Below are 24,141 nucleotides of genomic sequence, written 5' to 3'. Positions count from 1 at the left end.
AAGGTTGAAAATCACTGCTCTAGAAATAATTCTGTTATTGCTTCCAAGATTACATCAGATGTTCTGGTGGCCATTTTATATTGCACTCATGTAAGTTTAATGGATACTGAAATCCCCCAAACTTTTTCATTTAGGTTAATTCTAAACCATGTTTTCTATGACTTGACATTGAAAAAATATATTTTTTTAGCATCTATAGTCTAGGACTTAATGTTTATCTCTGTAAAAAATCACTAAAATTCAACTTCACTCCCAGGTGTCCCCAAACTACGGCCCCCTGAGGCCATTTATCCGGTCCACTGCCGCACTTCCAAAAGGGGCACCTCTTTCATTGGTGGTCAGTGAGAGGAGCACTGTATGTGGTGGCCCTCCAACAGTCTGAGGGACAGTGAACTGGTCCCCTGTGTAAAAAGTTTGGGGACTCCTGCTAGTCTAACTGTATTGGTTACTGGTTACTGAGTACTGGTTAAAATTATAGCTATTAGAATCGGGCAAACCTGGATTCTACCACATTTAACTGCCACTTAGTTGTCAGGGGCTGGCAGCATATTGCTTGTTCTTTTTAAGCCTCAATTTCCTCATCTTTACATGACAATAATACATCCTAGGGTTGTTAGATGAGCCACATGTGGGTTGGATGAGTTATTGTGCTAATTCTGCACATTCCAAAGAGAAGGCTAGGACTTGACTGATTTCTGGGAGCTAACTGCTGAGCCCTAGGCACATCCTGCCTGATAAGACTGTTTCAGTATGTCTGAGGCCTTTGGTGACACTGTATAAGCTAGACAAGAGAGTTTATACTAATGAGATGACTTATGGTGAACATCTGTTTTCATATGCCTGGTGCTCTGAGCCACATGGTATCGGTTAGGGGTCTCGGGGCTGAGGACTGAGTACGTTAGTCCTCCAGGAGCTGGATGCCTACATAACTGATCTCCAATAAAACCCGTGCACACCAAGGCTCAGGGGAGCTTCCCTTCACACTCACTGTCACATTGCATTGCTGGGAAGATGAAGCACTGTCCCTGTGACTCCACTAAGAGGGAGAACTGGAAGGCCGGGGCTGGTTTCTCCAGGCACTTTCCCTCCAGCTCCCTGTTCCTTCTACTGATGTGGAGCTGTACCCTTGGCTGTAATAAACTGTGCCCATGAGGTTCACAGGTTTTCTGAATCCTGGGCACCCTTCTAGAACCCAGTCTGCGGCTGGTCTTGGAGACCCCAACCCCTCCACTCACTAGTTATATACAGTTGGTCAAATGACCTCACCTCATTTGGCTTCATTTACCGCATCTGTAAATGGGGAAGATGATGATGAAGATAATAATATGATGATAACTACCTCGTAGTGAAATTCTAGCATGCAGCCTACACTGTATTTCATCCACAAACATAACTTGAGAGTTACTACAGAAATTCTAGGAAACTGTAAAGCACCAGCACGCAGCATATATATGTATATATATATATAGTCAACAGAAGAGTCCCCTTAAGCAATGTCTTTAGCAAGTTCTCATATCTTCCCTCTCCCAACAGCCCTAAGAGATGATTTTTTTGAACTAGGAGCTCTAGCCTCAGTTGGTCCAATCCTTTCACCTCTCGTGGGCATCATTCTCCTCTTATCAATTGTTTGCTCTTCCAATTTCTTTCTTTCTTTTTTTTTTACAGAGACAGAGAGTCAGAGAGAGAGGGATAGACAGGGACAGACAGACAGGAACGGAGAGATGAGAAGCATCAATCATTAGTTTTTCGTTGCAACACCTTAGTTGTTCATTGATTGCTTTCTCATATGTCCCTTGACCACAGGCCTTCAGCAGACCGAGTAACCCCTTGCTGGAGCCAGTGATCTTGGATCCAAGCTGGTGAGCTTTTGCTCAAACCAAATGAGCCCACGCTCAAGCTGGTGACCTCGGGGTCTCGAACCTAGGTCCTCGGCATCTCAGTCCGATGCTCTATCCACTGCACCACCGCCTGGTCAGGCTCCTCTTCCAATTTTCATCCAAAAATCATTCTCCTCGACAGAAAAGTCATGCAGAGTAGGAGATTTGCTTGGGCTTTGCCAACCTAACGGACTCAAGCAGGAAATCGATCTCTTTCTTGGTCTTCTTTAAAAGTTCCTTTTTATTTATTTATTTTGTTTTTACTGTCTCGGATTTTGCCCCCCCCCCCCATTCCTAGATTATTTGGACTTTAGCTTTTTTGCTCCTTATTCCTACATATCTGGGGTTCTCTGTAGTATTAGTGTTTTATTATCGACCCTTCCTTTAAAGTTTTTTTGTGTTTAATTTTAAATTTTACTTTATTGCTACCATTTTTCCTTTTTATAAAATAAGTGTGTGGGAAAAATTAAAACATTAAAAAATGTTTATACCTCAGAAAGAAAACGTTGTTAGACATCTACCTCTATGAAAACCATAATATCTTTCCTTTAGATATATAAGCTCAACAGCAGAACTCCTTGCACAACCAACCTCTGTAATTATCTTCCCTGTTAAGATAATTCACAATGGCATAAGCAGCAGATTATTTTTGAGAGTTTTCCAGCTCTGCTAAATTTCATACAATAAAACATGTCAGCCTTTTCTCTGAACTTAAAAAATATTGATGCCTTTCTCAAGTCTACGGTACAGCCATGAGCATCCCCAGCAATCTCTTCTTGGTTATAAGAAACATTTTTTTCTGTGCTTCAGTTTTAAACTTGCACTATGTAGTCTGTAAATTCTTGTAAAGCACTGTTTCCTATAATCCTACCATCTATAGGAAATTGCTCAGATGAGCAAAAGTTGTAGAATGTGTAAAGCATTGCTTTCCCAAGCACACATGCCTACGGCAAGGATGAGATAAGTGCCCCAGGAATGCAACCATGGAGGAGCCAGTAGCAAATCTGGAATAAAACCTGAAATTCTTATCAATGTTTGAGTCTCGTTAGTTAACAACCCTTGGAGGCATGTGGGTAGTTGAGGGCATCATGGAAGTTGGTCCAGAAAGTTGGAGTCTTACTAGATAGCATTAGGCAATGTGTTTCTCTCTTTGCCTCAGTTCCAAATATGTAAAATGAAGATAAAAGCATCGGAAGTCACATGAGGTAAGTAACACTTGGAATATAGGTCTATTATTTTATGTGTTCAGCTTTCTACTTTTCTGGGAACTGGCACTAATCCCCTGTATCTACATGGTATCTGCTAGAGCTGCCATGTGTATTCGTTCACTTACTCAACAACTATTTATTGAGTGCTACATCTGACACTATTCCAGGCCCTGGGGATATAGTGGTGGATAAAACATACAAAAATGCCTCATGCAGCTTACATTCTGATGGAGGAAATAAGACATCAAACAAAAAAAGTAAATAGTTGGTGTGTCAGATGAAATGTGCTATGGAGAAAAATCAAGCAGGAAAGTGAATGAGGAAAGTATCGTGGTTAAAGGATAAAGTGAATGTGTAGGTGGCCAGGAGTGACCTCATCCTGAATATTTTTGGAACTGGATCAAAACAGGATGGTTTAAACCAAGCATGTGGAATGAGTAAAAAAAATGCCTGCTAGAACCAAGAGAGAAGAATAAAGAAGACATAAAAGAAAGATGTGGTGGGAGAAAGATAACTAGAGAGAGAGAGAACTTCCCAGATTCTAATTCCAATATAATTCTGATAAATCATTTTAAAAACACCCTTTTGATAAAATCCTAAGCTGGTGTGAATCAATTTCTGTCACTCCCAACCAAAGAATCCTAACTCGTACGTACATTAAGACAACCTGTAAACTGAAGGCTTACCCAATGCAGATCTTGGTTATTTCAGAAAATTAGAGCCTGGTGCTTCTGATGCCAAGAATACAAACTCGACAGCATAGTAGAATTAATTTTGCTGTCCCCTAGCATTCCAGAAATAAAATGTGCTAGAAATATCCATTTCTTTGTTTTCTTCTAGTCAAATTCACTCTGATTCTGCACTGGCTTGTGGGAGATTCGAATGGAAGTATTATTTTTCACCCCTAGTTCTACCCTTCCCCCACTCCCCACCCCAGGGTCACAACAGAATTAGGGAAGCTTACTTAGGTCTAGACACTGCGTAACAGCTCTCTAATCTCCAAGTCCTCATTGCTCAAGTGTGCTTTAAACCTTCTCTTATGGTCCCCGGATTCCTGCTTCTATGCCAAAGGAGAGCACAGAAATCTTTGCTGAAGCTAAAGGATGCTTTGACTCCCTGGGTGTAGTCATCCCATCTGGAGACATGTAACCTTCCTGGAAAACCTTGAAGTAGGCTCAGGTATCCACTGACCCTGGGACCTGTCAATCTTTCCGTTTCTGTCTCCTTACTCTCAAAATAATTCTCTACTTCTCTTCTCTTCTGGCCCTTCCCCCACCCACACATATAATAGACCAGTGTTTTACAACTGCCGGTCCCGGGGTCTGTCTGCCAGAAATTTCCTGTGGTCTGCCAAAAAAGAGTTAACCACCCTGATGTCGTATAGAGATTACAGATCCCGTTATCTGAGTTGAATTTGCTACGCTCAGGGTGGTTTCTGCTTTAGTGGTCCCTGAAATAATTCTATCTTCACTACTCCTCAAGGGTGAAAGGTTGAAAACCACTGTAATAGACCACAGGAGTAAGTGACTTCCTTTTAGGAATTTCAGCTTCTTTCCACTTTGCAAAAACTGGAACCCCCCCCCCCCCCCCATTTTTTTTTTGGCTTTTCTTTTTGTGGTACAATATGCAGAACATAAAATCTCCCCTTCTCACTATTTATAAGTGTACAGTTCTGTGATTTTAAGTATATTTGCATTGCTGTGAATCCCAAAGGTTTAATGAGGGTCTGGCAATCTGACTGAAATGAGGAATGGTTAAAATACAGGAAGAAATAAACACTGTCTTTAAAATATTGTTCTTTCATATACTTGTTGAACTTTAAATGGGGTGTCATAACTGGTGATTCAGCTAAGAAGCATCAGTAGGATGCTAGATACTAATGTGCAAGAGCAGGGACGGCGGCTGTAAGAAAACTTGGGGAAACAATAAAGACAAACGATGAGAAACATCAACTGGTAGTTGCGGGACTTTAGTTGTTCATGATTGCTTCTCATACATGCCTTGGTGGTGAGGTTCTCTATCCAAGCCGGTGACCCCTTACTCAAACCAGGGACCTTGGGCTCAAACCAGCGACCTTGGGCTCAGGCCAGTGACCTTGGGCTTCAAGCAAGCAACCTTTGGGCTCAAGCCAGCAACCAGGGGTCATGTCTATGATCCCATACTTAACCCTGCAACCTCGGGTTTACCAACCTGGGTCCTCAGTGTCCCAGGTCTAGACTCCATCGTAGGGCAAGACAAACTTGGTCTGTCTGACAATGCTCAGAATATGACTTAAGGCACTCGAGTAGAAGTAAAATGAGGAACTTTTCTGTACTCTGCCTTGTGCCACGATAGGAACAATGTTTCTGAACTTCACTGGGGAGTGGCTATCTTCTAGAGAGGTTTCAAACGAGAAGTGTAATTTTATGAATCGCAATAATGCCTTTTGCTACCTACTCAATGTGTAACTAAGCCAATGTGTACAGAAGGGTTAGAATTAAAACTCTTCGAATTATCAAGAATTACAAGTGGGCCCTGGCCGGTTGGCTCAGTGGTAGAGCGTCCGCCTGGTGTGTGGAAGTCCCGGGTTCGATTCCGGGCCAGGGCACACAGGAGAGGCGCCCATCTGCTTCTCCACCCCTCCCCCTCTCCTTCCTCTCTGTCTCTCTCTTCCCCTCCCGCAGCCCAGGCTCCATTGGAGCAAAAAATGGCCCGGGTGCTGGGGATGGCTCCATGGCCTCTGCCCCAGGCGCTAGAGTAGCTCTGGTCGCAACAGAGCGACGCCCCAGATGGGCAGAGCATCGCTCCCTGGTGGGCATGCCGGGTGGATCCCGGTCGGGCGCATGCAGGAGTCTGTCTGACTGCCTCCCGGTTTCCAGCTTCAGAAAAATACAAAAAAAAAAAAAGAATTGCAAGTGACTTGTGGGAACTGGGTGGGGGTAGGGGGACTGTGGACAGAACACCTGAAAGGCATCAAAATAAGCACTGGCTGGGCCTAGAAGTTTCTTGGGGGAATCTTAAGAACTTGTGTCCACTTATTCAATTCCAAACAGGTACTTAATTGCCTCCTCTGTGTGAAGCCCTGACGACAAAACCAATCCCGCTGTGCACAAGGTAAAGAGGTTCCTTCCTCTAACAAAGCTAAGACTCAGGTGTATTTTAATTCTGAACCATGACCTCACGAGCACAATCAAGTGAAAGAAGCAATGAACCAAGGGAACTATGGTTCTTCACCAGCCGCAGCTAAAGTCAGCATCTTAAGTTTTCTATTCGTGGATGTTGTGTCTCCTCCGTTCTGTACGGGCGACGAGCGGGTGGGATGTGAAGAGAGATCCCACAGCAAACACACACAGACTTGGTGCTCGGGTTTGGCAGTTTAGGACTTGCAATTCCTAATTACACCTATGGCACCGAATTATCACTACTGAAGAAGGAAATGAGATCTTAGGAGAAAAACCACTTACACCATCGGAGCCCTCAGAAGGCACAGCCACCTTTCAGCCGGCGCAGGAGGCCATGGACTACAATTCCCATAAGCCCTCGCGACCCCCCCTCCCCCCCTCCCACCTTACCCCGTCCCTCTACTCCCCATCAGCTTCAGCTTCGAAGCCTGGGAAAGCCGAAGAGGCGTCGGGCGCACTACTTGTTGCGTCACTAGTGTGCGACTCCTGGAAACAGATTTGGGCTGCAAGAGCATGGCAGCTGCTGAGACGTTGGCGGTAGTGTCGTCGTCGCCTTTGGAAACAGACACAGCCTCGGTCCCTGAAACTGCAGACCCCGCTGCAGCAACGGCTGCCACCTCGCCAGCGACCACTGCAGCTGTGGCGCTCGTGGCCGCGGCCAGGACCGGATCCGAAGCCAAGGTCTCCAAGGGCGCTATGGCTACTAAGCTGCTGTCCCTGAGCGGCGTGTTCGCCGTGCACAAGCCCAAAGGGCCCACTTCAGCCGAGCTGCTGAATCGGCTGAAGGAGAAGCTGCTGGCAGGTACTGCAGCCCGGGTGGGGACTAGGCCGAGGCGGTCGCCGCGAGAGCCGAAGCCAGAGAGCACACTGGCCTTTTTGCGCTTTCATGCCTCAAGAGATTCAAGAAAAAAGAAAAGGAAGGAAGGGAAAGGGAGAGTGACCACTGCAGTAGGATCTGGATGGTCATCTGGGGCATCTCGGGCGCGGACTTGCCCTAACGTGAACTCCTGTAGCCTAGTTGGCAGGTGTCGCTCTCAAGGGAAGAAAAACCAAGCAGAGCCAACGCATACACAAATAAAACCTCAGCTCTTGAGCACGCGGACTAATTTCTGTTTGGTTCACGTAGATGAGCCCCACCCAAAGGAAGCACTGACTCGATACTCCCAAAGTTGCATTGAAAATATGTTGGAAATGCAGCTGCTACTTTGTTAACTGAAATTTAATATAGTGGTCTTCACAGAGCGGAAGTAAGAATTACTTAAGAGTCCCGTGTACACGTGCAGAGTCCTAATCCTTGCCCTCCCAGAGATCGTGATGCTAAGTGTCTGGGGTTCTTTTTAGAAAACTGTTATTTTTTGTTTTACAGTATTTTAGATTGCTCCAGGTAATTCTGGTGTCAGTCTTCTGCGGACCACATTTTGGGCAACACTGAGTATAACTTGGTCACTTCTCTTAAGAGCATTCCTTTTGCCTGTTTGCTTCGTCATATACACTGGAAGGGTATTAGAAAAGCCCGAGGCGTCTTTCAGTTCATGGACCCAGTAGGTCTTTTCAGTGGCATCAAGGAACCTTAGTTATGGTGGACACCACAAAGGGTTTACAGTTAACCAGGTCTGTGCTAGCCTACAGGGATGTGAAGATGAAAGACGCTGTCTGCCCCTTAAACTGAGCTGGTACCCTAGTAATTTCTGTAGTCTTTGGTGGCAAAACTACTTAGCTAGATATGTAAGGCCCTCCAGAGTTTGGTCCTGGCCTCTCTTTCCATTAAACCAGTGCAGGGAATTGTTTCACATTGTTTAGTATCCCCTGGCAAACTTGACACTTTTTTTTTGAGAGGATGAGAGAGAGATAAGAAGCATCAACTCATAGTTGAGTAACTTTCAGTTATTCACTGATTGCTTCTTATATGTGCCTTGACAGCGGGGGTGGGGTGGGGTTGGGAGGTTAAGGGGTGGCTCAAGCCGAGCCAGTGACCCCTTGCTCAAGTCAACAACCTTGGTCTTCAAGCCAGCGACCTTTGGGTTCAAGCCAGCAAACTTTGGATTATGTTGATGATTTTGTGCTCAAGCCATCGCCCTCAGGGTTTTGAACTTAGGACCTCAGCATCCTAGGTCAATGATGCTCTGTCCCAGGGGTCGAGAACCTTTTTGGCTGAGAGAGCCATGAACGCCACATATTTTAAAAGGTAATTCCGTGAGAACCATACAACCACCCGTGTATGTTAGGCATTATCCAATAAAAATTTGGTGTTGTCCCAGAGGACAGCTGTGATTGGCTCCAGCCACCTGCACCATGAACATGAGCAGTAGAAAATGAATGGATTGTAATACATGAGAATGTTTTATATTTTTAACATTTTTTTATTAAAGATTTGTCTGTGAGCCAGATGCAACCATCAAAAGAGCCACATCTGGCTCACAAGCCATAGGTTCCCGACCCCTGCTCTATCCACTGCACCACCACCAGTCAGGCTACACATTTTTTTAAGTGCCAAAACAAATTATTCTGATAATAACTGATGAATTAAAACATGCACAATACAGATAAGAATGTTTACTGGCAATAGATACACCAGGGGTCCCCAAACTATGGCCCGCGGGCAGCATGTGGCCTCCTGAGGCCATTTATCCGGCCCCCGCCGCACTTCCAGAAGGGGCACCTCTTTCATTGGTGGTCAGTGAGAGGAGTGTATTGACCATTTCATTAGCCAAAAGGAGGCCCATAGTTCCCATTGAAATACTGGTCAGTTTGTTGATTTAAATTTACTTGTTTTTTATTTTAAATATTGTATTTGTTCCTGTTTTGTTTTTTTTTACTTTAAAATAAGATATGTGCAGTGTGCATAGGGATTTGTTCATAGTTTTTTATAGTCCGGCCCTCCAACGGTCTAAGGGACAGTGAACTGGCCCCCTGTGTAAAAAGTTTGGGGACCAATGAGATATACTCTTGCAGATGTTTATCTCCAGTTTTATATCTACTCATTCTTCTGTTAAACTTTCCTTCTACTTTTGTTGCCTGGAGGGATGGCTGACATAGTAGATGCTGAAAGGACTTGCATCAAGGGCAGGCTTTGTGGTGTCATCACAGAATTGTTTCCTTTCAGCAGAATTGCTACTTTCATTTGACCCAACCTGTTAGCTAAACTGAAGGCTTTTTTGATCCTCAAGGCAATGATTACTATTAGTTCTCCCAGGCAGGTTTCTGATGGGATCAAAGCCATAGCCTGGCTGTCTGGGGAACAATTTTTTTCCCATTGATTTCAGAGAAAGGGAGAGAAAGAGGCATCAACTCATTCCACTTAGTGGTGCACTCATTTAGCCTGGCTTTCTGGTTTATCTGCCTCCAAGAACTGAAGTTTCTTCTTGACTCTGGTTAAAACGGATTGTTTCAGGGCATTGTTGGACCATCTTCTGGAAGCTGCTCAGTCAGATACAGACATTCTCATTGCTACTCTACATTTCTATACTGCTTGTGATCGGCCTATTCTGTATTTCTATTAACTACACCAAGGCTTCCCAGATGCCTTCCTGACTGGCTATTATAATTACCTGGGAGGTTTCTTAAGGATACAGATTCCAGGGCACCCACTCTAATGCCAGCTAGGTTTGACAACCACAGTCAGTGGTCAGTCCCTATGTATTACTATTCCTTGCCTTTCCTTAATTAACTCATGTCATGTCACATGAAAATCCCTGCAACATCAGACTTTTATAGCTAGAAAAGACCTTAGTGAATATTCTTCCATGCGTGGGACGAGTGGGGTGAACCCAACTCCAGTGTAGTAGAGATGGTGTGTCTTCAAATTTGAAAGAGGTAAATTTGGATACAAAGGAAAGAGTACATTTATAGGCCTTCTTACTCCAATGTCAAGCTGAAAATTCAAGGAGTTCCCTAAAAGTTTTCTGTAAACTCATGGATGAGAGATCCATAACGGGTTGCGAGTGGAAGCAGAAGCATTTGGAGTGTAGGTCAGGCCTCACAGGCTCATGTTAAAGCAGACAGCCAGGCCCTTCCAGGCGTGGTGGTGTCAGACTCTGAGAGTGCCACCAGGACCGTGTCCCGGGCACTACGGTGCTGAGGCTGAGCAACCCAGCACATTTTCTGGCCACTTAATCTAGTGTCTCTGCTATTGCTCTGCCTTCCCCATTTCCCTTTTCGCTCTTGTTTCATTTTCCTTTGCTGTTTTTCTACTTTCCTGGTGTCAGTGATGATAAGGAAAGTTTCACGGGCTTGGGTGATACGAGTCAATACAGCCATTCCTGCCCCTCTCCTTTCTTGTTTGAAGTCCAGTAGGCAATATTCTTTTTTTTTTTTTTTTTTTTTTTTTTTTTTTAAACAGAGAGAGAGAGTCACAGAGAGGGATAGACAGGGACAGAGAGATGAGAAGCATCAATCAGTTTTTCTTTGCGTGTTGCGACACCTTATTTGTTCATCGATTGCTTTCTCATATGTGCCTTGACCGCGGGCCTTCAGCAGACCGAGTAACCCCTTGCTCCAGCCAGCGACCTTCGGTCCAAGCTGGTGAGCTTTGCTCAAACCAGAGGAGCCCGCGCTCAAGCTGGTGACCTCGGGGTCTCGAACCTGGGTCCTCCACATCCCAGTCCAACGCTCTATCCACTACGCCACCGCCTGGTCAGGGCGGTAGTCAATATTCTTATGTGCTATAGTAACAACTACGTACCGTTAAGAGTGTTTTGTCATTTCCAAAGCACTTTCTGATAACATTATTTCAGTTTATCTTTACAATAGAAATATGAGGTAGACCAGGTTGACATCCTCTTTTTTTTTTTTTTTTTTAAATTTAAATGCTTTTGAGGTTAAGAGACAACTTAATTGTTGCCTGCTTCCCACATAATCTTTGGTTGAGATTAGCTTCTTTAAGGAATTGGGAGTTCTGATTATGAGAGGAGGACAATGAATACAGATAGTTTGGGAACTTAGTGCTTTTAGAAGTACACCCGTTTTGAGATGCCCTCCCAACAAGTAACTGGGAGTATCAGCAAAGAGCACTAGGACTCAGAAGAGGTTCAGAAATGAAATGAAGGACTTTGAAAACTAGATGCCTATATGAAAACTACTTTCTTTCCATCGTTCGATTAACAGCCCACTGCTACCAGCCATTTAGTAGATTTTGATGGGTTAGCCTGGATATTGACCCACTTTTTAAAATGTTATCCCCCTCCCATGAGAAAATGAATTCTAGTTTCTAGACCACAGATTCTGGAGTACTGTTACTTTGTAATGTAGAGTATCTGTACAGTTTTAAGTCTGTTCTTTGCTAGTAATGTCATAATCTAAATACATTACATTTGTAGAATACTTTTTATTTGTTTTAAATATTCCACCTTCCTTCCCCCCATATTTATGAAGATCCTAACTATGGTAATTACCTTTTTCATCCCAATGACTCATAGAAGCTGGAATGCCTTCTCCAGAATGGACCAAGAGGAAAAAGCAGATGTTGAAAATTGGACATGGAGGCACTCTAGACAGCGCAGCCCGAGGAGTTCTGGGTAAGAGATACAAGTAGAAGGTTAATGTAACTATCACTTAATATCAGAAAGAAATATTGATTGAGAATAGATAAAATAAAGATAAGATAGAGCCATGCCCTTTCCCGTCGACTTTGGGGTATTTCAGCTCTCCTGGATTTATAGTGTTGTCTTCTAAAGAAGCTCCTAGGGGTATGAGGTGTACAAGGCTATTAGAAATAGCCACTTTTACGTGTGGATAGAACTTTGAGAAAGGGTTTGTGTCTGTGTAGAAAAGAGTTAACGTAGCAGGCCCCAGAATGGTATTTTTAGAAAGTCAAGGCTGGCCCTTGGCTGGCCCTGGGGAACTTGGATTTTGAGGAGTGGCTCCACCCTTCTCTGTCTGATAGGGGCAGTTTATTCTGCCATGACTGTATACAGTGTGTTTATGTTGAATACCTGCCTTTCTTCTTGGACTCCAGAACTTTGTCTTCACCCCTGCAAGCAGAGGATGCCTGAGTGACCATCCCTTTCATCTCCCCACAGTAAAAACTTGGGGTGCCGAGTTTCTAATGGGTTTCCTTCAACAGAAACATTGCACACATGTTATGGCTTTTCTATTGTTGGAGCAAGGAGCATACTCAAGTGTCCCCTGCCTTCATAGAAGAAAGAGCAAATAAGGAAGCCTATGCATGGATTTCCCCAGTGTCCTTCCTTACGACGCAGCGTGTAACTTGACTGTCGCTATCGTAGGTCTTAGCCATGTATAAATCTGCCACCGTGGTGTGGTCTTGGGGACTCCCAACAAGGTATATGACTCTTTTTGGCCTGTACAGAACCTGATCTCTGAGATCAGCTGTCTTGAGAAGGTGACCCTTATAGTTCCTGAGAGGAAGTCACTTTCTCTTATAGACATGTTAGTCAAGCATTTTATTGCTTGTGGAAGAAAATTGATAGAATTGATTGAGGAGAGGAAAGTCATTTATCCTTTTTATTGCTTTTTTTGGGCATCGAGTAGAGAGGTTCTGAAGTCTCTCTTTATTGACTGTCAAAGCATGTATCTATAGGCTAGAGATGTTTTACAAACTTTCTGTAATGACAGTCATGATCATAGAACTACGTGCATTGGGAGGCCCTCCTCTCCCCTTCCTCCACCCACTAGAAACAAACTGACAGAACAGTGCTTACCTTTTTACATGCTCTGGTGTTGCATGCTTTAGTCTATTTCATTCTTTTAAAATGCTGACCATAATCCACTAAATTGATTTCATGATGCACTAATGGTGTGACACAATAGCCAATACATATCATCAGAGCTAAGCTTGGATAGAAACAAACAACAAACCTGATCTGAGACGCCCAAAGGGAAGGAGTGCTTGTTTAGAGGAAAGGAATAAGGTCGGTGAGGAAAATTATATTTTTTAGGAAAATCAGAAACAAGATACGGCTTTGCATTTTCTAAAATTATATATAGATTTTATTTAATTCATGATGGCAGAAATATCTTTACTTTGAGGTTAAAGTATATAGAAGCAAACACAAGGAAATCCATTTTTCGTGAATTAGAGAACTTGAATAGACAAATTGTGACAATTTAATGTTAATATTTTTTACGATAACTAATGAATGCCATTTGTGAACCACTTACTTTGTACTTGGGACATTTATAACTTATACTTTAATTCTTATTATAAACCTATTGGTTAGGTATTATCATTCCATTTTACAAAAGAAATGAAGGCCCAGAGATAAGGTAACACGGCACTGTCATATTGAGTGAGTGGCCCAGTCAGGACTGAGCCCAGGTCTGCTCGTCTCCAGAGCCAGGCCCTAAGCTGGGTGGCAGGGTCTAACTCAGGCTGTTTGAAACGCCTGAATGAGGTGTTCTTGGGTCTCTTCAGCCATCTACAGTGCTCCCTCCTGTACCTCCTGGTCTCGGCGTTCATTTTGACCCCCAATCATACACTACCACATTTCTAGCTAGTTATTCACTCATTAATTCGGGCAACATTTTTTTTTTTTGAGTACTTGTGATTTCCCTTGTCTGCATTTTATTTTCCCTATGAGATAATAAACATTTTCAAAGTCAGAAAATGTGCTGTTCCATTTGAAGTCTTCTTCTTGGGACTGTGCGCATAGTAGCTGCTTGAGAAATATTGATTGGGGATTCCTGAATGGAATAAAATTACATCAAGGCTGTGTTGTGTCAACATAAGAAACATCCAAACTTGTAAGAATTTATTTATTTATTTATTTATTTATTTATTTATTTATTTTTACAGAGACAGAGAGAGGTATAGATAGTGACAGACAGACAGGAACGGAGAGAGATCAGAAGCATCAATCATTAGTTTTTTGTTGCGACACCTTAGTTGTTCATTGATTGCTTTCTCATATGTGCCTTGACCATTGGGCCTTCAGCAGACTGAGTAACCCCTTGCTCGAGCCAGTGACCTTGGGTCCAAGCTGGTGAGCTTTGCTCCCAGATGAGCCTGGACTCAAGCTGGAGAGCTCGGGGTCTCGAACCTGGGTCCTCTGTATCCCAGTCTGACGATCTATCCACCGCGCCACTGCCTGGTCAGGCCAAACTTGTAAGAATTTTTCTTGAGTTTATTTGAGCCAAGCTGACGATTGTTGCTAGGAAGCAAAATCTTAAGGGATTGAGAAAATGCTCGAGAGAGTGGCAATTTACTGCTTATTTTATACATTGGAATCAAAGGGGAAGAGGTAAGGGGATTACATGAAATTCACTGGTGATCGATTAGGGAGGCGGGAGAAAGCAAAGCAGGGAAATCTCTGCGATTGGATAACAAGTAAAAGAAGGCCCTGGCTGGTTTGCTCAGTGAACAGGGCGCTGGCCTGCTGTGCGGATGTCCTGTCCCATGTTTGGTCCCTGGTCAGGGCACACATGAAAAGTGACCCTCTGCTTCTCTTCTTCTCCATCTCCTCTTTCCTTCTTCTTCCCTCCCTCCCTCCCTCCCTTCCTGCCTCCCCCCCCCCCAGTGGCTCGGCTGGTTCAAGCGTCAGCAGTAGCACTCTTCCAGTTGAAGAGTGCTATCCTCCACAGAGCATACTGGAAGCAGACAGTTTTTATATCTTAGTCTTTAAACTAATATGACTCATCGTAGAAGCTTAGAAGGGTTTTGAGTTAGACTTTATGAAGAAGTTGGTTGGGACTTGAGCTGGGTTTCAAAGGGTGGGCTTTGAATACTTTGCGAAGGAGTTGGTACTGTAGGCATTTGGACTCTATTTAGGATTGTGGGGGCGGGATTGTATTGTACAAGATGTTTTCAGAAATGGCAGGAATTGGCAGAGGGACGGGTAGGATGTAGAAAGTCGGGTTTGAGTGGTTTAGGCACATCTAGGCTGGGGGCAGGCAGTGGGAAGGAAGCCTAGATGAGCAAGGCCTTGGGGAAGGTGGGAAGGAAGGGACTGTCTGCTCTCAGACAGTTCGGTTTGAATTCTGTTTAACTCCACCTTCTACTAGTGAGATGCTGGGCAAAGTTCTTAGTCTATGTTTCAATGTTCTTATTTACAAAATCAGGATAATTGTATTACCTTTTAGGGTTGTTATAAGGGTTAAATGAGCTAAATGAGTGGAAACCATTTAAAGTGGAATTTGATAAATGGTAAACTCGGTGTGTGGAACTGCTATAAATATTCCTGAAAACTCATCTTGCCAACCATTTCTCCTTGTAATTCTGAATGGTGGTGGTTACACTGTGTTCTTTTACAAAACTGTATCTGTTGATGAGAAATACTTTAATTCTTACAAAAATTTGCTTACTATTTAGTGAAGAAATGAATATATCCTCTCGTCTTCTCCTGGTATAATGTGTTACATGTTTAAGTGATGTTTGACATTGAAGAGACAGGTGAGCCATTGTTGTACTTTCTATATGTTCTGTGTGAACATACTTTCTTCAGGTTCTCATTTACCATGTAGTCTTCTTTGTGTTGGGTTGATTTGTTACGTTTCTGCTTTCTTGACTGTATGCTGCCGGGCAGTAATCGTCTTTTTTTTTTTTTTTTTAATAAATTTTTATTAATGGTAATGGGATGACATTAATAAATCAGGGTACATATATTCAAAGAAAACATGTCTAGGTTATTTTGTCATTAAATTATGTTGCATACCCCTCGCCCAAAGTCAGATTGTCCTCCGCCGCCCTCTATCTAGTTCTCTGTGCCCCTCCCCCTCCCCCTAACTCTCTCCCTCCCTCCCTCCCATGTCCTCCCTCCCCTCACCCCTGGTAACCACCACACTCTTGTCCATGTCTCTTAGTCTCGTTTTTATGTTCCACCAATGTATGGAATCATGTAGTTCTTGTTTTTTTCTGATTTACTTATTTCACTCCGTATAATGTTATCAAGATCCCACCATTTTGCTGTAAATGATCTGATGTCATAATTTCTTATGGCTGGAGTAGTATTCCATAGTGTATATGTGCCACATCTTCTTTATCCAGTCTTCTATTGAAGGGCTTTTTGGTTGTTTCCATGTCTTGGCCACTGTGAACAGTGCTGCAATGAACATGGGGCTACATGTGTCTTTACGTATCAATGTTTCTGAAGTTTTGGGGTATATACCCAGTAGAGGGATTGCTGGGTCATAAGGTAGTTCTATTTGCAGTTTTTTGAGGAACCACCATACTTTCCTCCATAATGGTTGTACTACTTTACAGTCCCACCAACAGTGGATGAGAGTTCCCTTTTCTCCGCAGCCTCTCCAACATTTGCTATTACCCGTCTTGTTGATAATAGCTAATCTAACAGGGGTGAGGTGGTATCTCATTGTAGTTTTGATTTGCATTTCTCTAATAACTAATGAAGCTGAGCATCTTTTCATATATCTGTTGGCCATTTGTATTTCTTCCTGGGAGAAGTGTCTGTTCATGTCCTCTTCCCATTTTTTTATTGGATTGTTTGTTTGTTTGTTGTTGAGTTTTATGAGTTCTTTGTAAACTTTGGATATTAGGCCCTTATCTGAGCTGTTGTTTGAAAATATCATTTCCCATTTAGTTGGCTGTCTGTTTATTTTGATACCAGTTTCTCTTGCTGAGCAAAAACTTTTTATTCTGATGTAGTCCCATTCATTTATCTTTGCCTTCACTTCTCTTGCCATTGGAGTCAAGTTTATAAAATGTTCTTTAAAACCCAGGTCCATGATTTTAGTACCTATGTCTTCTTCTATGTACTTTATTGTTTCAGGTCTTATATTTAGGTCTTTGATCCATTTTGAATTAATTTTAGTACACGGGGACAGGCTGTAGTCGAGTTTCATTCTTTTGCATGTGGCTTTCCAGTTTTCCCAACACCATTTGTTGAAGAGGCTTTCTTTTCTCCATTGTGTGTTGTTGGCCCCTTTATCAAAGATTATTTGACCATATATATGTGGTTTTATTTCTGGGCTTTCTATTCTGTTCCATTGGTCTGAGTGTCTATTTTTCTGCCAATACCATGCTGTTTTGATTATCGTGGCTCTATAATATAGTTTAAAGTCAGGTATTGTAATGCCCCCAGCTTCATTCTTTTTCCTTAGGATTGTTTTGGCTATTCGGGGTTTTTTATAGTTCCATATAAATCTGATGATTTTTTGTTCCATTTCTTTAAAAAATCTCATAGGAATTTTGATGGGAATTGCATTAAATTTATATATTGCTTTGGGTAATATGGCCATTTTAATTATATTTATTCTTCCTATCCAAGAACAAGGAATATTTTTCCATCTCATTGTGTCTTTTTATATTTCTCTTAATAATGCCTTGTAGTTTTCGTTATATAGGTCCTTTACATTCTTTGTTATGTTTATTCCTAGGTATTTTATTTTTTTTGTTGCAATCGTGAAGGGGATTACTTTTTTGAGTTCGTTTTCTAATATTTCATTGTTGGCATATAGAAAGGCTATGGACTTTTGTATGTTAATTTTGTATCCTGCGACCTTACTGTATTGGTTTATTGTTTCTAATAATCTTTTTGTGGAGTCCTTCGGGTTTTCGATGTATAGGATCATATCATCAGCAAAAAGTGATACCTTTACTTCTTCTTTTCCGATATGGATGCCTTTTATTTCTTTGTCTTGTCTGATTGCTCTGGCCAGAACTTCTAGCACCACGTTAAATAAGAGTGGAGAGAGTGGACAACCCTGTCTTGTTCCTGATTTAAGGTAGAAAGTCCTCAGTTTTATGCCGTTTAATATGATGTTGGCTGATGGTTTATCATATATGGCCTTTATCATGTTGAGATATTTTCCTTCTATACCCATTTTGTTGAGAGTCTTAAACATAAAATTGTGTTGTATTTTATCAAAAGCCTTTTCTGCATCTATTGATAAGATCATGTGGTTTTTGTTCTTTGTTTTGTTGATATGGTGTATTACGTTAACCGTTTTTGCGTATGTTGAACCATCCTTGAGATTCTGGGATGAATCCCACTTGATCATGATGTATTATTTTTTTAATATGTTGTTGTATTCGGTTTGCCAGTATTTTGTTTAGTATTTTAGCATCTGTATTCATTAGAGATATTGGTCTGTAGTTTTCTTTCTTTGTGCCATCCTTGCCAGGTTTTGGTATGAGGGTTATGTTGGCCTCATAAAATGTGTTTGGAAGTATTGCTTCTTCAATTTTTTGGAAGACTTTGAGTAGAATAGGAACCAAGTCTTCTTTGAATGTTTGATAGAATTCACTAGTATAACCGTCTGGGCCTGGACTTTTATTTTTGGGGAGGTTTTTAATAGTTTTTTCTATTTCCTCCCTGCTGATTGGTCTGTTTAGGCTTTCTGCTTCTTCATGACTCAGTCTAGGAAGGTTGTATTGTTCTAGGAATTTATCCATTTTTTCTAGATTGTTGTATTTGGTGGCATATAATTTTTCATAGTATTCTACAATAATTCTTTGTATATCTATGATGTCTGTGGTGATCTCTCCTCTTTCATTTTGGATTTTATTTATTTGAGTCCTGTGTCTTTTTTCCTTGGTGAGTCTTGCCAAGGATTTGTCAATTTTGTTAATCTTTTCAAAGAACCAGCTCCTTGTTTTATTGATTTTTTCTATAGTTTTTCTGTTCTCTATTTCATTTATTTCTGCTCTGATTTTTATTATCTCCTTTCTTCGGCTGGTTTTGGGTTGTCTTTCTTCTTCTTTTTCTAGTTCCTTAAGGTGTGAAGTTAAGTGGTTTACTTTGGCTCTCTCTTATTTGTTCATATAGGCCTGAAGTGATATGAACTTTCCTCTTATTACTGCTTTTGCTGCATCCCAGAGATTCTGATATGTCGTATTTTCACTTTCATTTGTCTGTATATATCTTTTGATCTCTGCGCTTATTTCTTCTTTGACCCATTCATTTTTTAGAAGTATGTTGTTTAGTTTCCACATTTTTGTGGGTTTTCCCCCCTCATTTTTGCAGTTGAATTCTAGTTTCAAGGCTTTATGATCAGAGAATATGCTTGGTACAATTTCAATTTTTCTAAGTTTGCTGATATTGTCTTTGTGGCCCAATATATGGTCAATTCTTGAGAATGTTCCATGTACACTAGAGAAAAATGTATACTCTGTCGCTTTGGGATGAAGTGTCCTGTAGATGTCTATCATATCCAGGTGTTCTAGTATTTCATTTAAGGCCACTATATCTTTATTGATTCTCTGTTTGGATGACCGATCTAGAGCTGTCAGCGGTGTATTGAGGTCTCCAAGTATGATTGTATTTTTGTTAGTTTTTGTTTTAAGGTCAATAAGTAGCTGTCTTATATATTTTGGTGCTCCTTGGTTTGGTGCATATATATTAAGGATTGTTATGTCTTCTTGATTCAACTTCCCCTTAATCATTATGAAATGACCATTTTTGTCTCTGAGTACTTTTTCTGTCTTGTAGTCAGCATTATTAGATATGAGTATTGCTACACCTGCTTTTTTTGGGGTGTTGTTTGCTTGGAGTATTGTTTTCCAGCCTTTCACTTTGAATTTGTTTTTATCCTTGTTGCTTAGATGTGTTTCTTGTAGGTAGCATATAGTTGGATTTTCTTTTTTAATCCATTCTGCTACTCTGTGTCTTTTTATTGGTAAGTTTAATCCATTTACATTTAGTGTAATTATTGACACTTGTGGGTTCCCTACTGCCATTTTATAAATTGCTTTCTGTTAGTTTTGTATCTTGTTTGATTCTTCTCTTTTGTTTTTCTATCATTTGTTTTTGTTTGTTTGTGTTCCATACTTCTTTCCTCTGTTGCTACCTTTTTTAAGTCAAGTGTTTTTGTGGTGTTTTTTTCAAGGGTGGGTACCATTAAGTAATGAAAAGGGTATCTACCATATTCATTGTAGTACCCTATCTTATGAGTATTTCTGCACTTCATCGTCCTTTGCCTCTGTTAATCTCCATCCTCTCCCCCCTTTTTTTCCTTTGTTGTCACAGTTTAAGTTTGGTTTTATTGTGTTCTTGGTGGAGCTGTTACTTGTGGTGTTGTTTTCTTTTGTTCTTTGAATCTGGTTGGAAAACCCCCTTTAGTATTTCCTGGAGTGGGGGCTTTCTGCTGATAAATTCTCTCATCTTTTCTGTATTTGTGAATGTTTTTATATCTCCTTCGTACTTGAAGGATAGCTTTGATGGGTATAGTATTCTTGGCTGAAAGTTCCTCTCTTTCAGGGCTTTAAATATTGGGTTCCACTCTCTTCTAGCTTGTAGAGTTTCTGCTGAGAAATCTGATGATAATCTAATAGGCCTTCCTTTATATGTTGTACTCTTCTTTTCCCTGGCTGCCTTGAGAATTTTTTCTTTGTCATTGGTTTGTGTCATCTTTATTATGATGTGCCTTGGAGTGGGTTTGTTGGGGTTAAGAAAACTCGGTGTTCTGTTTGCTTCTTGAATTTGAGGCTTTAGTTCTTTCCACAGGCTTGGGAAGTTCTCGTCTATTATTTGTTTGAGTATATTCTCCATTCCATTTTCTTTCTCTTCTCCCTCTGATATACCTATTATTCTTATGTTATTCTTTCTGATGGAGTCAGACAATTCCTGTAGAGCTTTCTCGTTTTTTATTATTTTTGAGTCTCTTTCTTCTTCTCTCTGTTGTGCCTCAAGTTGTTTGTCTTCTATTTCACTAATCCTATCTTCTATCTGGGCTGTTCTGTTAGCTAAGCTTGTTACCTCGTTTTTCAGCTCGTGAATTGAGTTTTTCATTTCTGTTTGATTTGTTTTTATAGTTTCAATTTCCTTGGTAATATATTCTTTGTGTTCATTGAGTTGTTTTCTGATCTCCCTAAATTGCCTTTCTGTGTTTTCTTGTATATCTCTGAGTATTTTTAAGATTTCTATTTTAAATTCTCTGTCATTTAGCTCCAAGGCTTCCAATATGTTAAGTCTTTTCTCCATAGATTTTTCCACATCTATTTGTGTTACCTCTCTTTCTTTTGTATCCATAATATTCGATTTCCTCTTTCTTATTGGCATCTGAGGGTGGTCTTGTTGATAGCACTAATTAGAATTAATAAAGAGTAAAAAGTAAAAAAAAAAAAAAAAAAAAGGTAAAACACCCCACAAAAAAAAAACAGTAATAATTTATTATTTCCCCCTTTTTTCTTTCTTCTCTTTCCCTCCTCTCCCCTCCTCAGGGAAATATCGTGATGACCTGTGAATTATATTATGCTAAATGGAACAAAAACTGCCTATAATGGAGGGCCTGATTTGGTGTGAAGAGTTCAAGGGGCAAAAAAAGGGAGTAGGGACCTACTAAATGCAAAAAAAAAAAAAAAAAAAAGGAAGAAAATCTTAGACAAGCATAAGATGATTTGCTTGTAAGTGATGGTCGACTAAGAGATATAATGAGAGGGATAAGAGGGAACCAGAAAAAAGGAGAAAAAAAAAAGAATAATAAAGAAGTAAAAAATAAAAATAATAAGTAAAAATCTGTTGTATTAAGTGGAGCGAAGACTAAATACAATGGAGACCTTGGGTTGGGAGGAATGCTAGTGAGTTAAAAAGCAACGTAAAAAGTACCCAAAATGCCACAAAAATAAACAAACAAACAAAAAACAAAAACAAAAGCGGAAAAGAAAAATAAAACCAAAAAAAACCCCTTGAGTCCCAAATTAACTAATTTGTTCGTGATTGAGGATGAAATGGGAGGAAAAGTAAAACGAGAAAAGAAAAAACGAATAGAAAGGAAAAAATAAGAAAAAGAGAAAAACGAAGGAAGAAAAAAAAAAGGAAGAGAAAAAAACAAAATAAAGCAAAACAAAAAAAAAACAAAAGAGGAGAGAGTGAGAGTTAAGTGTTTTGGAGTATAACCTTAAAGGAGGGTGAGGATGAAGAAAAGAAATAAAATGTAACATTCATGGGTAGTGTAGTTCAAGAAAAGGGAAGCATAAGATGGGCAGAGAATAGAAGGACCGAGGTGGAGGAAATAGAAATAATAATAGTAAAGGCAATAAGATAGAAGAAACAAACAACAACAACAAAAAAATTAGTGGAACAAGTTGTAAAGTCTGTGGATTTTTCTTGATTTTGAGAGGTTAACTTCTTCCTTTTTCTTTTCTCTCCCTCTTCCTGGTCGGTGACTCTGTACCCCAGGCTCTGCCCCTGTGTCACACTTAGGTAGGGATTTGCAGTTGATGGGATTCTATGGCAATGTCATATAATTGGCTTTAGTCTTGCTGGTAGTCAAGGCTTGTTGGCGTTTGCAGGGTCCAATGATGAGAGAGTTTGCTTTCCTGGAGTCTCTCTCCTAGTCCCCCCTTCCTGAATTAGCAGCCTGGTGATCCAGCTATAAGGCTGCTACTGCTTCTGCCTGGGGAGTAAGAGGCTCAAAGAGCTAGGAAATCCCCACTCTATCCCCACTCAGCGCAAGGCTTTGGGAAAGGCTCTGGCAGTCAGAGCCTCCAGTGTAATCAGGCGGGGGTGGGAGTCAATTGTTGTCAAGGTGACTGTTCAGCGCCTAGCATTCAGTTGGACCATTCAACCCAGGCTTTCCACACTTTGTAGCCTTTTTTGGCTGGGAAGAAGAGGTACTAGTCTCTGCTTGCGACTAGTGTAGTATAGATCTTATTATCTGCCAAGTCCCTCTTGTTAGCGTATATCACTGACTATGAAAGCTCTGTCAATCAGAAGTTGCCCCTGTCCCTTTAGCGGGAGGCACTAAAAAATATCACGCCTCTTGTCTTGGATCGCTGAACTGAGAGAGATCTTATCAATTAGAGCCCGTGGGTGCGCAGATTTCATGGGTTAAGCTAATTTCAGTGATTGGGTCCGCAGCTGTGCTCCCGAAGGTATTTCAGGCTGCCTGCGCGCCCCTCCCCCAACGCTTGATTGTTAGCTTGAATGGCTGGGTGAGGTGCCCCGCCCACGGAGAGAATCTCCCAAGTAGGGAAGACCGCCCTGGCGCCTCTCCCGCTCACCCAGCCGCTGGTGGCTGGGGCGCACCGGCCGCAGGATAATGGGGCACCCTGGGTGTGCAGGCCAGTAGGGCGCTCTGGGCGCGTAGGATGCCCAGGGCACGCGTGCGAATGGGGTGCTCCGGGCACAGGTGGCTGGGGACTCTCACTCGCAGTGCGCGGCCGCTGGGAACGTTAGCGGTGCTTGCTCTGCAACCGGACCGGGCGCGCGCCGGCGGCTGCTCGCCGCTCCCGAGTGTGGGCCGACTCACCACAGGCGCACTACCTCCACGGCTTGAATGAAGGTCCCTGCGGTAGTTAGCTTCCTCCACACCCTCGTCTCTCAGATTCAAGTGATAACAGTCCTTTCGCTTTCAGTTTGTGTGGAACTCCGGAATGCTCCGAGGATAAATTTTTCTGTTTCTAGTTGATAAATTTGTTGTGATTTTGGGGAGATCTGTCGGACGCGCTGCTCACGGCGCCATTTCCGTGACATCACTCAGTAATTGTCTTTAAATGGTTCATTAGCTATGATGATAGCTTTTGCTTTATTTAGTAATGAACTCTGTCAAAAGACTGTCATACCATGGCTAATTATACCATGTATTTTTCACTGATGCCCTATAAAATTCCAGTGAATTCTTTAAGGTTTTTCTAAAACTTTTTATTATCTAAATGACTGGGTCGAGGTTTCTGCCATGTTTTACACTTTGAGAAAGGAAAAAAAAATCTGTCTCCCATTCTCTCTTCAGAAGTATTTCTTAGTTGCATGACAAGTTCAACTGATTGCAGTAATGAGCCCACAAATTATGCTAAATATATTCTCTTTTCCACTTTATATTATATATGTCAGGAAATTATGACCAAAATATGTAGATATTTTAAAAACCTACTTTTCAGAATAGAGTGTCGTAATATTTCTTTCTTTGATTTGTAGTGGTTGGAATTGGAAGAGGAACAAAAATGTTGACCAGTATGTTGTCAGGGTCCAAGGTAAGAATTCTGAAATAGTTCTGTTTTTCTTTTTCTCTTGAATGTTTTTCTTCATGGACATGTGTTGGATT

General features: G+C 41.5%; 1 protein-coding gene and 1 long non-coding RNA gene across 2 annotated transcripts in view; one reads left to right on the top strand and one right to left on the bottom strand.

Annotated features, from left to right (window-relative positions):
* Nucleotides 1–6,567, bottom strand: part of LOC136384480 (uncharacterized) — a 47,260-nt gene extending 40,693 nt beyond the window's left edge. The window contains exon 1 of the long non-coding RNA XR_010747609.1: nucleotides 6,529–6,567. This is a non-coding gene — a long non-coding RNA (uncharacterized lncRNA). The remainder of the gene's footprint in view (nucleotides 1–6,528) is intronic.
* Nucleotides 6,568–6,739: 172 nt separating this feature from the next.
* Nucleotides 6,740–24,141, top strand: part of TRUB1 (TruB pseudouridine synthase family member 1) — a 42,563-nt gene continuing 25,161 nt past the window's right edge. The window contains exons 1-3 of the mRNA XM_066355688.1: nucleotides 6,740–7,048; nucleotides 11,661–11,759; nucleotides 24,015–24,070. Coding sequence (XP_066211785.1) covers nucleotides 6,760–7,048; nucleotides 11,661–11,759; nucleotides 24,015–24,070 — 444 coding nt within the window. The 5' untranslated portion in view covers nucleotides 6,740–6,759. The remainder of the gene's footprint in view (nucleotides 7,049–11,660; nucleotides 11,760–24,014; nucleotides 24,071–24,141) is intronic.

The sequence above is a fragment of the Saccopteryx leptura genome, chromosome 13 (genome assembly GCF_036850995.1).
Source record: "Saccopteryx leptura isolate mSacLep1 chromosome 13, mSacLep1_pri_phased_curated, whole genome shotgun sequence".
Classification (NCBI taxonomy): Eukaryota; Metazoa; Chordata; class Mammalia; order Chiroptera; family Emballonuridae; genus Saccopteryx; species Saccopteryx leptura.
Note: the sequence above shows the minus strand (reverse complement) of the source record. Positions and strands in the feature narration are given on the sequence as shown.